The sequence below is a fragment of the Octopus sinensis genome, linkage group LG27 (assembly GCF_006345805.1).
Source record: "Octopus sinensis linkage group LG27, ASM634580v1, whole genome shotgun sequence".
In the NCBI taxonomy this organism is placed as follows: Eukaryota; Metazoa; Mollusca; class Cephalopoda; order Octopoda; family Octopodidae; genus Octopus; species Octopus sinensis.
The window spans coordinates 990,424-1,005,423 of NC_043023.1; the positions used below are offsets into that span (position 1 = coordinate 990,424).

At 39.2% G+C, this 15,000-nt stretch overlaps 1 protein-coding gene across 1 annotated transcript in view; it reads right to left on the reverse strand.

Annotated features, from left to right (window-relative positions):
* Positions 1 to 2,607: 2,607 nt before the first annotated feature.
* LOC115225473 (sperm-tail PG-rich repeat-containing protein 2-like) overlaps positions 2,608 to 15,000 on the reverse strand; it is a 604,424-nt gene continuing 592,031 nt past the window's right edge. Inside the window, exon 8 of the mRNA XM_029796428.2 lies at positions 2,608 to 3,269. Within this exon, the coding sequence (XP_029652288.1) occupies positions 3,192 to 3,269 (78 nt within the window). The 3' untranslated portion in view covers positions 2,608 to 3,191. The remainder of the gene's footprint in view (positions 3,270 to 15,000) is intronic.

The window sequence follows — 15,000 nt, forward strand, 5'->3', positions numbered from 1 at the left end:
GCCGAGTAAGGGGGGTCCCCTCCATCCCCCCCCACCCACGATAAATATTTGTGATAACTTACAACTTGATATCTGATATGTGCGTATATTTGTGTGCATGTATGTGACTATATATACACACACACACACATGCATACATAGATATACATATTCTCTCTTTTACTTGTTTCAGTCATTTGACTGCGGCCATGCTGGAGCACTGCCTTTAATCGAGCAACTTGACCCCGGGACTTATTCTTTTGTAAGCCCAGTACTTATTCTATCGGTCTCTTTTGCCGAACCGCTAAGTGACAGTGACGTAAACACACCAGCATCGGTTGTCAAGCGATGCTAGGGGGACAAACACAGACACACACACGCATATATATATATATATACATATATATATACACACATATATATATATATTTATATATATATATATATACATATATACGGCGGGCTTCTTTTCTGTTTCCATCTACCAAATTCACTCACAAGGCTTTGGTCAGCCCGAGGCTATAGTAGAAGACACTTGCCCAAGGTGCCATGCAATGGGACTGAACCCGGAACCATGTGGTTGGTAAACAAGCTACTTACCACAAAGCCACTCCTGCGCCTATATATATATATATATATATATTATTAAGGGCTCCTAAATAAGGATGCCAAGTGCTAGGGGCACAAAGAAAGGATAGATTTATTGAGAGTGAAAATCAAAAACATTTACCGATAACGATACATCCCGGACTGATCAGTTTCTACCTCTTTCTAGCAAAACAAACAGAATATGTATGCTACGGTTGGTTTCATCAGCGAGACACCTAAGCACTTGGCATCCTTATTTAGGAGCCCTTAATTATATTTCTATATGAATAATATTTTTCTGCATGAATAATATTTTGTCTAATGACTAATTCGTCTTTTGTGCTGGGCCACTGGTAATAATCCATATTATTACCCTTTGTTTATATATATATATATATATATATATGTACACACACATATATGGCTGTGTGGTAAGAGGTTTGCTTCCTAACCATATGATTCTGGATTGAGTCTCACTGCTTGGACATCTAGGGCAAGTGTCTTCGATAGCCTAGGTCTTGTAGGTGAATTTGGTAGAGAGAAACTGAAAGAAGGTGAGCTGGCAGAAACATTAGCACGCCGAGTGAAATGCTTAGTGGTATTTCGTCTGCTGTTACGGTCTGAGTTCAAATTCTGCCGAGGTTGACTTTGTCTTTCATCCTTTCGGGGTCGCTTAAATAAGTACCTATTTCTTTATTACCCACAAGGGGCTAAACATAGCAGGGACAAACAAGGACAGACATGGGGATTAAGTCGATTACATCGACCCCAGCGCATAACTGGTACTTAATTTATCGACACCGAAAGGATGAAAGGTAAAGTCGACCTCGGCGGAATTTGAACTCACAACGTAACGGCAGACAAAATACCGCAAAGCATTTCACCCGACATGCTAACGTTTCTGCCAGCTCGCCGCCTAATTAAATAAGTACCAGTTACGCACTGGGGTCGATATAATCGACTTAATATTTTTGTCTATCCTTGTTTGTCCCCTCTGTGTGTAGCCCCTTGTCGGCAGTAAAGAAATACGAAACTGAAAGAAGCCCGTTGTATATAGGGATTTCTAGACTGGTGTTTTCGGGCAATTACAGGCCCTGTTAGTATATATTCTTCTATTTGTTTCAGTCATTGGACTGCGTCCATGCTGGAGCAATGCTTTTATTTGAACAAATTGACCCCAGGACTTATTCTTTGTAAGCCCAGTATTTATTGCATTGGTCTCTTTTGCTGAACCACTAAGTTACGAGGACGTAAACACACCAACATCAGTTGTCAAGTGATGGGGAGGGGGGACAAACACTGACGCACATATATAGGCGCAGGAGTGGCTGTGTGGTAAGTAGCTTGCTAACCAACCACATGGTTCCGGGTTCAGTCACACTGCGTGGCACCTTGGGCAAGTGTCTTCTGCTATAGCCCCGGGCCGACCAATGCCTTGTGAGTGGATTTGGTAGACGGAAACTGAAAGAAGCCCGTCGTAAGAGTATATATATATATATACATACATATATATATAAACATACATATATATACATACATACATTATATACATACATATATATACATACATACATATATACATACATATACATACATATATATATATACATACATATATATAAACATACAAGAATATATATATATATATATATATACCAATTATACACACATACACATATATATACATACATATATATATATACATACATATATATAAACATACATAGATATATATACATATAGCATACATATATATATATATATATATATATACATATATATACACATACACATATATATACATACATATATACACATACATATAGATATATATATATACAGTGGGCTTCTTTCAGTTTCCATCTACCACATATGCCCGTCATTTGTAAGCATGACAGGCTTTCTACCATCATACCAAAGTATTCCTTTGAATGTTTCCTTTCAAGAAACTTTATTTTCCCCAGCAAGAACTGTAGGTTGTTGATGTCATAAAAATATTTCATAAACTTTTAAGAGGACATGAAACAAATCTCATTTATTTAATAACAATATTTTTATTTCTGAATAAAGGAAAAATAAGAAACTCATACAAAACAACAGCATCTCCATCCCTGCAATTATAAAATTGAAAAACAAAAAAAATAAAATAAATAAAATACAAGGACAAAACTAGCAATAAATTTGAGGTGTTGTGGTGTTGATGCTGGTATAGTTGGATAACGGAGCTTGTGTAAAGAGCATTTAAAGATTTTGATGGGTTTTCAATTACACACCGGGTCACTCAGGAACTGTTAGGGAAGTGCATGAACTGATACATAAACACACATATATACACACATATATATACACACCCACACATACATACATGTATATATATATACACACATAAATGCATATATATAAACACACACACACACAGAGAAACACATATATATATATATACACACAAACATACATGTGTGTATGTGTATATATTTATATATATACATACACACGTGCACAAACAAACTTATTAAATATATATCTCTATACACAGATGTAAAGTAGATCAGTAATCTTCTTCTGTGACATCTTCAACAAGACTTTCAGCTCCACTTCTGCTTCAAACCAGTCATGCTCTGCGTCTACTCTATCTCGCATGAACGTGCGAGATTCACATTAAACGTCCCTTTGACCAGGGTGTCAGCAAACATTGGTGACAGCTAGAATGAGAGAAAAGGGACTTTGTTAATATTTGACCCTTATGATCCAAATCCCCTTCAGACCATCCCTGCTTCATTATTCCAAGGTCCCTCTTTGAAAATCTTCCTTCATAATTTCATAATTCTAAACACTTAATTAATAATACCCTTTTACTCTTTTACTTGTTTCAGTCATTTGACTGCGGCCATTTAGTCGAGCAAATCTACCCCGGGACTTATTCTTTGTAAGCCCAGTACTTATTCTATCAGTCTCTTTTGCCGAACCGCTAAGTAACGGGGATATAAACACACCAGCATCAGTTGTCAAGCAATGCTAGGGGGACAGAAACACAAATACATATATATATATATACATTTATACGACGGGCTTCTTTCAGTTTCCGTCTACCAAATCTACTCACAAGGCTTTGGTCAGCCCGAGGCTATAGTAGAAGACACTTGCCCAAGGTACCATGCAGTGGGACTGAGCCTGGAACCATGTGATTAGTAAACAAGCTACTTACCACACAGCCACTCCTGCGCCTAATAACGAAGTTATTTTGCTAAAATCTTCCTTATTTTCAAAATTATTTGCAACCAAAACAGTGAATTTCAACAGAAATATGGTAAAAATAAAAGGGTGAAGAATCGTCCAAATAAAAACCATCCTTCAAAATTTCCTCTTAACTTATGCCCCAAATATTGGCTTAATAAAGGACAAAGTTATTTCACAAAATTCTTCGTTACTTTAAAAATTATTGAAAATAAAGACAAAGTTATTTTATCAAATCTATATAAATAATCTAGTTGTTCGTTTGCTCGTTATACTTGAGTTTAGAGAGGAGGGGTAATGTGAGTAGAGAGGAATATAATAATACACTAAGGCCAAATGAAACACATCGTCAGGTGATGAGTGATTGGAAAACGGTGAGAGAAAAGTGGGAGAGAGAAGTGTTAATGATGTGTTGTAGGTTGAGGTGGGGAAAGGTGAAGAGAAAGAGAGATATGAAACTGGGAATTTGGGAATTACATGGTTAAAGTGTTTGTTGAAGAGGCAAATGAGAGAGAGAGAAATATAAAGAGCTTAGCAGGGGGAAATTTTGAAAATCACAGAATATTTTATTGTGACTGGAAATGAAGTAACTTATGAAAAAACAAATAATCGTTTCTTTCTTTCTTAAATAGCTTTTCTCAGTCTTTTTCATTCTGTGGAATTTCCACAGCTCCCACTTGTTCCACATTATTTTTCAAAATTATTGAAAAAAAGGCAGCATATTTCAGCAAAATATGTTAACAAAAGGGTTAAAGTGATCAAACAAAAAAAACTTTCCATCAAAATTTTATACATTTAAAGTGGAAAATACCAAATTAGGAATGCCAAAATTCTTTTATTAAATTCATCCAAACAAATGCAGTGTATAGAAGGGTGCAAGTGATCTAAATTAAAACATTTCGTTTGAAAAAATATATTCTTTCATTCTTTTACGTGTCTCAGTGATTTGAGTGCAGCCATACTGGAGCACACACAAAGATTTGGTCAAAGAAATTGAACCCAAGACTTATGTATACATATATATATATGTGTGTATATATACATATATATATATCTATACACGTGTATATATATATCTAAACACGTATATACCTATATATATAATATATATATATGTATACATAAGTATATATATATATACATATGTATACATATATATATACACATGTATACATATATATATATACACATATGTATACAAATGTATACATATATATATACAAATGTATACATATATATGTATACATATACATATAAATGTATACATATGTATATATGTATACATATACATATATATATGTATACATATGTATATATATATATATGTATACATATGTGTATATATATATGTATATATATGTATATATATATATATGTATACATATGTATATATTATATATATATATATGTATATATATGTATATATATATATGTATATATATGTATGTATATGTATATATATATATGTATACATATGTATATGTATACATATATATAAATATGTATAAATATGTATACATATGTATGTATATACATATACACACATATATATACACGTATATATACAAGTAAAAGGCAGACTGTATGATGCATGTGTACGTACAGCCATGCTACATGGTAGCGAAACTTGGGCTGTGACTGCTGAGGATTTACATAAGCTCGCAAGAAATGAAGCTAGTATGCTCCGTTGGATGTGTAATGTCAGTATTCATAATCGACAGAGTGTAAGTACCTTGAGAGAAAAGTTGGGCCTAAGAGGCATCAGATGTTGTGTGCAAGAGAGACGATTGCGCTGGTATGGTCATGTGGCGAGAATGGACGAAGATAGGTGTGTGAAAAAGTGCCACACCCTGGCAGTTGAGGGGACCTGGGGAGAGGTAGACCCAGGAAAACTGGTCAAGGTGGTGAAGCACGACCTTCGAACTCTAGGTCTCACCAAGGAAATGACCAGAGACCGAGACCTGTGGAAGTATGCTGTGCGTGAGAAGACCGGCAAGACCAGTGAGAACAATCGTCCGCTGCCAGCCTCGTCTGGCACCCGTGTCGATGATACGTAAAAGCACCGTCGTTCGTGGCCGTTTGCCAGCTCTGTCTGGCCCCGTGCCGGTGACACGTAAAAGCACCATCCGCTTGTGTTCGTTGCCAGCCTCGGCTGGCCTCCGTGCCGGTGACACGTGAAAGCACCATCCGTTCGTGTTTGTTGCCAACCTTGGCTGGGCCCCGTGCCGGTGACACGTAAAAGCACCGTCCGTTCGTGGCCGTTTGCCAGCTCTGTCTGGCCCCGTGTCGGTGACACGTAAATACACCATCCGCTCGTGTTCGTTGCCAGCCTCGGCTGGCCCCCATGCCGGTGACACGTAAAAGCACCATCCGTTCGTGTTCGTTACTAGCTTCGGCTGGCCCCCGTGCCGGTGACACGTAAAAGCACTGTCCGTTCGTGGCCGTTTGCCAGTTCTGTCTGGCCCCGTGTCGGTGACACGTAAATACACCATCCGCTCGTGTTCGTTGCCAGCCTCAGCTGGCCCCCGTGCCGGTGACACGTAAAAGCACCATCCGTTCGTGGCCGTTGTGCCAGCTCTGTCTGGCACCTGTGCAGGTGGCACATAAAAAGCACCCACTACACTCGCGGAGTGGTTGGCGTTAGGAAGGGCATCCAGCCGTAGAAACACTGCCAAATCTGACTGGGCCTGATGAAGCCTTCCGGCTTCACAGACCCCAGTAGAACCGTCCAACCCATGCTAGCATGGAAAACGGACGCTAAACGATGATGATGATGATGTTTATACATATATGTATACATATATATAGATATGCATACATGTGTACACGTGTATACATATGTATACACCTGTATACACGTGTGTATACGTGTATACACGTGTTCACATGTATACACATGTGTATACGTGTATACACGTGTTCACATGTATACACGTATACACGTGTATAAATATGTGTACACGTGTATACATATTTATACACGTGTATACATGTATACGCGTGTATACACATGCATACGCGTGCATACACGTCTATAAACATGTATATGTGTGTATACACATGTACACCCGTGTATACATATGTATACATGTATATACGTGTATACATGTGCATGTTGCTAAATTGGCAATGAAATGTAGGCGGCTGACCGGATGGATTCTTAGAACCTTTAGAACAAGTGACTAGGAAACTATGATGGTCCTCTGGAGGGCACTTATCCTAAGCCACTTTGACTCTTGCTCTCAGCTGTGGTCACCAACCAGTGTCAAATTAATCTCAGAACTTGAGGCAATCCAACAAAGCTACACTAAGAAGATAGCCTCTATGCAGCATATAAGCTATTGGGAAAGACTCAAGAGATTAAGACTCTATTCCTTAGAGTGTAGGCGAGAAAGATATGCCATAATATACATCTGGAAGAACCTGGTAGGACTTGTCACAAACTTTGGCATCGAGACTTACAGAAATTCTAGAACTGGGTGCCACTGCATAGTGCTAAGGACTCCAAATTTGCCATCACGATATAGGACAAGATACTGCAATAACCTGGGCTTCAGAGGTCCACAACCGTTCAATATCCTCCCAAAGGACCTGACTGACCTGCATGGGGTGGATGTAGGTGTCTTCAAATTAAATTTGGACCTCTTACTGTCAAGTGTCCCTGATGAGCCAACTTCACAGCAGGAGGTGCAGATGAGGGCAGCTGCATCAAAGTCCCTCATGCACCAAATGGCAATTGCTAAAAAGCATTTGCGAAGTAAAATTATGTAGCACACCAAATGACGGTGCCCCAGCATGGCCACAGCTTGTGAGCTGCAACTAGATATTAAAAAAATACATGTATGTATATGTGTGTATATATATATATATTCATGCATATATATATACATACATACATATATATATATACATATACATACACACATATATATACACATACACACACACATACATATACATACACACATATTTACATATATATACATACACACATATGTACATATATATATACATACACACATATTTACATGTATATATATACATAGACACATATTTACATATATATATATACATACACACATATTTACATATATATATATATATATATATATACATACTAACATACACACACACATATATATACATACACACACACATATATATATATACATACACACGCACACACATATATATATACTAGCAGTGTAGCCCGGCTTTGCTCGGGTTTGTTTTTTAGTTGCGCTTAAAACAGCAGGCTTTGATGTCACATTCACAAAGTTTTGAAAAAGTTTCAATCATTTTTGAAAAGTAAAAATTTTGCATTACGTAGCTTGTTATTCTCTTTTGGTGAACATTTTTCTGGTTGAAATACACAAAAATGGTGACACAGCAGTCAAAAAATTGTAAAAAATAGGGATTTTCATAGAAAAAAAGCACCATTTTGAAGTAAATAATTTTTGGTGTTAACATGGTCTGATTTGAAGGAAGAGCAAGCCTCCTTCTATCATACTCTCAATTTTGGTCAACTTGCGCGGCAGGGTCTTGGAGGAGATAGTTAAATGCTACGAAACTTGCCACACACACACACAACTTCAGCTTTATATATATAGATATATATATACACACACACACATTTATATATATATCACCATGACCGACCAGGCTATCATATGTTGCTACACATCGCTGGTCACAATGCGCTTCCCATTGTTTTAGCCTTCAAATGACGCCACCCCGCTGGCTAAGCGAGCAGGCCAACAGAAGAAAGAGTGAGAGAAAGAGTGGCGAAAGAGTACAGCAGGGATTGCCACCACCCCCTGCCGGAGCGTCGTGGAGCTTTAGGTGTTTTTGCTCGATAAACACTCACAATGCCCGGTCTGGGAATCGAAACCGCGATCCTACAACCGCGAGTCCGCTGCCCTAACCACTGGGCCATTGCACCTCCTCATATACTCTTTTACTTGTTTCAGTCATTTGACTGCGGCCATGCTGGAGCACCGCCTTTAGTCGAGCAAATCAACCCCGGGACTTATTCTTTGTAAGCCCAGTACTTATTCTATCGGTCGCTTTTGCCGAACCGCTAAGTGACGGGGACGTAAACACACCAGCACTGGTCGTCAAGCAATGCTAGGGGGACAAACACAGACACACAAACACACACACATATATATATATATATATATATATATATACATATATACGACAGGCTTCTTTCAGTTTCCGTCTACCAAATCCACTCACAAGGCATTGGTCGGCCCGGGGCTATAGCAGAAGACACTTGCCCAAGATGCCACGCAGTGGGACTGAACCCGGAACCATGTGGTTGGTTAGCAAGCTACTTACCACACAGCCACTCCTGCGCCTATATATGTATGTATATATATGACAGGCTTCTTTCAGTTTCTGTAGCTGTATTGTTCATTATCAGTTGCAGTGGTGGTGTTGGTGGGTCGGGCTGGTGCTAATAGTTATGGGGTTGGTGTCAGTGGTGGCAATGTTGTAGTGTTGGCAGTGGTGGTAGTGCCAATGACAGAATGGTGAAGCAAGTTGCTGTGGCACAAGATTGAAACACCAAACCCATGCCAACAAAGCGAACTTCTCTACCACTGCAACCATGACAGGGGTTTACTATATCAGGCCCGATATGGCACCACACAACGTCATCAACAACAATAGCCGTTACCACTCCACCACCCACTCTCCACCTAGCTCTCACCCACCCACCCACCCATCCCACACCAAATCTCCCACCCTACCCCTACCTCACAAAACAACAGTAGTATGATGCTGTGATGTTTGAATTTTAATTAAAACTGAATTAATTTAGAATTTGTTGTAATCAAGGCAAATGTTTGTGTTGTAGTAGTAGTGGTGGTGGTAATGATTGTAGAAGTGATAGTGGTAGTGGTTGCAGTGGTGTTAGTTGTTGTAGCGCAGGTGGTGATAATGGTGACGGTTTTGGTGGTCGTAGTGGTGTTGGCAGTAGTTGTAGCAGTCATGGTAGTAATGACGATGGTGTTGGTGGTAGAGGTTGTAGTTGGAGATGGTGGTAGTAGTGATTGTAGTAGCAACAGTGGTGTTAGCATTGGTATGCTGTTAGTGCTAGTATTAGTAGTGGTGATGGTAGTAGTAGTAGTGGTGGTGGTGGTAGTGGTGGTGGTGGTAGTAGTAGAAGTGGTGGTGACAGTAGTAGTGGTGGTGGTAGTAGTAGTAGTAGTAGTGGTGGTGGTAGTAATAGTGGTGGTGATGTCACAAGTGCTATAAATGTAAGGATCTGATATAGTTCTTGTAGTTACCATTAGCGATGGTGATGATGATGATGATGGTAGTGATGAGGATGATGATGACAATGTTGCTAAGGTTACCGGCTCCTTGTTACGGGTATGAACCTCTTTTACAAGGGTGGCTGATGTCAGGTACAAGATTGCATCATGTAGGGCCTTGGGCGGTTATGGTGGAGGGGAGGGGCAGAGGGGGAAGACAACCTGGGCTGAGAAAGGATGAGCAAACAGGGAGTGGTGGGGAGGAAGGATTAACAATGCACAAACAAGCGATCTATTGTGTTATCCGAGATGTAAACATTACATAACTGCAACAACACTAACAGCAACAACATGAGACAAAACAAGGAATACCTCTAGGTGGACACTTGCTATGCTAGAAATAGCAGCCAAATCTCCCATAAATCACAGCCTAAAGTCTTATGTATGTATATATGCGCAGGAGTGGCTGTGTGGTAAGTAGCTTGCTTACCAACCACATGGTTCCGGGTTCAGTCCCACTGCGTGGCATCATGGGCAAGTGTCTTCTGCTATAGCCCCGGGCCGACCAATGCCTTGTGAGTGGATTTGGTAGACGGAAACTGAAAGAAGCCTGTCATATATATGTATATATATACTATATATGTGTGTGTGTGTTTGTCCCCCTAGCATTGCTTGACAACCGATGCTGGTGTGTTTACGTCCCCGTCACTTAGCGGTTGGGCAAAAAGAGACCGATAGAATAAGTACTGGGCTTACAAAGAATAAGTCCCGGGATCGATTTGCTCGACTAAAGGCGGTGCTCCAGCATGGCCGGAGTCAAATGACTGAAACAAGTAAAAGAGTATGTATGTATGAGCCAACGAGGGAGGCATCTAAATGGTAGCTGGCACTGTTAGAAATAACAGCCAAATCTCCATCAAATCCCATCCTACTGTCTTGTGTATGTATGAGGCAATGTAGGTGCAGGTGTGACTGTGTGGCAAGAAGCTTGCTTCCCAACCCACATGGTTCAGGGTTCAATCCCAATTTGGTCCCTTGGGCAAGTGTCTTCTACTATAGCCTCAGGCCGACCAAAGCCTTGTGACTACTGGATTTGGTAGACGGAAACTGAAAGAAGCTCATCATATATATTATATATATTTATATATACATATATATATATATATATACACACACACTTTGAATAATATATATCCCTCTATACTCAATCATACAAACCCCTTTTTTATTTATATATATATATATATTTGTGTGTCAGTGTTTGTCTCCCCCCTCCCATGTTGACAACCAATGCTGGTGTGTTTATGTCCCTGTAACTTAGTGGTTCAGCAAAAGAGACCGATTGAATAAGTACTAGGCTTACAAAGAATAAGTCCTGGAGTCGATTTCTTCGACTAACACCCTTTGAGGTGGGACTCCAGCCTGGTCACAGTCAAATGACTGAAACAAGTAAAAGAATAAAAGAATATGTATGTATGAGCCAATGAGAGTGATTAAGAAGAAAAAGAATGTGTAGTGGCTGTGTGGTAAGAAGCTTGCTTCCCAACCATATGGTTCTGGGTTCAGTCCCACTGGGAAAGTGTCTCCTACTATAGTCTCTGGATGACCAAAGTCTTGTGATTGGATTTGGTAAACCGAAACTGAAAGAAGCCCACCATATATATAATATATGTATTTGTGTGTCTGTGTTTGTCCCCCACCACCATCGCTTGACAACCGATGTTGGTGTGTTTATGCCCCAGTAACTTAGCGGTTTGGCACAAAAGACCGATAGACTAAGTACTAGGCTTACAAAGAATAAGTCCTTGGGTCAATCTTATTTCTTTACTGCCCAAAAGGGGCTACACACAGAGGGGACAAACAAGGACAGACATACAGATTAAGTCAATTATATCGACCCCAGTGCGTAACTGGTACTTATTTAATCGACCCTGAAAGCATGAAAGGCAAAGTCAACCTTGGCGGAATTTGAACTCAGAACATACCAGGAGACAAAATACCGCTAAACATTTCGCCCGGTGTGCTAACATTTCTGCTAGCTTGCCACCTTTCTGATTATAGATCAATCTGTCTGATTAAAGGCAGTGCTCCAGCATGGCCACAGTCAAATGACTGAAACAAGTGAAAGAGTTGTGGCCAAAATGCTTGGATCATTTTTTTGAAAATCAGAATTGTTATACCCAAGTACAATTAGATTCAAATACATACAACATATATATTTGGGCATTAAATAGAAAAAATCTAATTTTCAGACCTATGTTCCAAATTTTTGGCCACGTCTGTAACATATTTGATGCATGGACCACAGGGAAATATCTCCTGTGTATTGTACATGATACACAAGATGGATAAATGATTAAATCTACTCCAGAATTTCACTGACGAAAGATAATGTTAATCTTAGTCTTCTATTATAATTCCACTGGCATTGAAGATATTTTATAGCAATGCTTGTCTAAATAATTTTCATAAGTTTATCTTAAGCATTCATGCTTGGTTAATCCTTGTTTAATACATTCCGAGTAATTGTTGTGGCAAGAGTCATTCACGCTCCTGTGGGATTGGAAGAACAGACTAGCTGAACTCTTATGAAGAGTAGCATATTGGTTGAGATGAAGGAATTTGTAGGAGTCATTGAGATTGTTGGGAGTTTGTGTTTAGTGGAGTATCATGTTTAGTGGAGTAATTTCAAGTACGTTGTGTGAAGACAGTTATGTCTATCCCTGCTTTGGGAAATCTGTAAATCCAAACTAGAGAAGGATATAAAAGTAATATAAGGCTTTCCTATCATAAGTCCTGAGTTAATCTGGGGTTGGAAAAAAAATAAGGAGTGACTATCATATATGATGCATGGACCCTAGGGAAATATGTCCTGTGTGTCAGAAGTAATACACAGGACAGACAAATGATTAAACCTTCCCCAGTTTTTCACTGATGCTTTATTTCACCAACCCCAGAAGGATGAAAGGGTTACTCTTAGTCTTCTCTTATAATTCCATTGACATCAAGGATGTTTTAGAGCAGAGATAACCATTTGCCTATCCAAAGCATTTCCATAACTTTATCCTAAACATCCATGCTTGTCTTCAGAATTTTAGTTGGCCCTTCATTCTGAGTTTTAAGTTTCTCTATTGGTTGAAAAAAAAACTAGGAACATGTATCATATATGATCAATGAACACCAGAGCAATATGTTCTGTGTATTGTTTGTGATACACAAGACAGACAAAAAATTAAATCTTCCCCAGAAGTTCACTGGTACTTTATTATATCAGCACCAGAAAAATGAAAATAATGTTGGTTTTAATCTTCTCTTATAATTCCATTGACATTGAAGATAACCATTTACCTGTCCAAAGCATTTTCATAAGTTTATCCTTAGCGTCCAAGCTTGTTTTCAGAATTTTAGTTGGCCCTTGTTTAATTCATTCTGAGCAATTAATATAAAGTTTTCCTTTCAAAAGTTCCAAGTTACTTTGGTAGTTGAAAGAAATTGGGAACATGTATCATATATGATCAATGAATACCAGAGCATGTTCTGTCCATCACATGAAACTTGGGTAAAGTAAAGGGTTGATAAAAGCAAAGTTACTTTAGTAAATGCTTCAATAATATTGCCCTCCTCTGCTCTTATATGCAAGTGAGACATCACTACTACGAAAAGGACAAAACACCAATTTGCTATGATGCAAAGGGCCATGGAAATGCAGGGCACTGCCAATGGGCTGATAAGAGATGAGCTGTAGACAGGAACTTCACTATGGGCTGGCTAGCGAGTTGGTCCACAGAGAAAGGACTTCTGGTTAGGTGGGAGAGGAATCTGGGGATTAAGATGGCTGATTTAGATGGCTTTGCAGTGTAGTTGATTGAAACGAAATAATAAATATACCAATATACTGTTCCAGGTTATTTTTGTGTATAGCTTAACTAAACTATGGAAAGATCCATACTAGGAATAATTTATTTCTTTACTACCCACAAGGGGTTAAACACAGAGGGGATGAACAAGGACAGACAAATGGATTAAGTCGATTACATCGACCCCAGTGCGTAACTGGTACTTAATTTATTGACCCTGAAAGGATGAAAGGTAAAGTTGACTTTGGCGGAATTTGAACTCAGAACGTAACGGCAGATGAAATATGGCTACGCATTTCACCCAGCGTGCTAACGTTTCTGCCAGCTCACCCACCTTAGGAATAATTATTAAGGGAGTGTATACGAAATGAGATAATTTGAGAAAATGGAGTGGAATGAATTATGTGATTGCAGAGTACTGAAAGCAGAAGTGTCGCTGAGCTGGATGTGGTGCAGGGAGCAGTTTCCAAGTGGTATCCAAGAGACTGGAAAAGGCCACTTGGCAGGCCTTCATGATGATGGGAAGACAGTTTGGTTCAGCAATTTGGGTCAAGGTGGACAAGAATGTTGCAATCAAGACAAAATTGGAAGAGCATTGATATAAATAGCACCTAATGGTCTGCTTACTACCGTTATATGTTTCATATTATATATTTATTATATTATATATTATATTGTATTATATTATATTATATTATATATTTATTCTATTATATCATTAAAAGTTTTTTTTCTCTCATTCCTACTCATTTTCACACCTTCGCATTCCTCATCCTGTCCATCCATGTCGCACCAACCATATCCCTCAGACGGCTCATCTCAAACACATCTAGTCGCCTCCTTCCCACCTCTCTCAGCCCCCACGTCTCTGCACCACATAACATTGTCGGCACAATCACGCCCCCCATACACACACCTTTTCGCTTTCATCCCTCAACCTTTTATCTCTCAGCATCAGCATACCTCTCACCACTCCAAGTATCTTACTCCCCTCCCTCGCTCTATATCCCACCGCCTCAGCCAACTCCGCCCCGCCCCATGTGCCGTCACATGTGACCCCAGACACTTAAAAACACTCA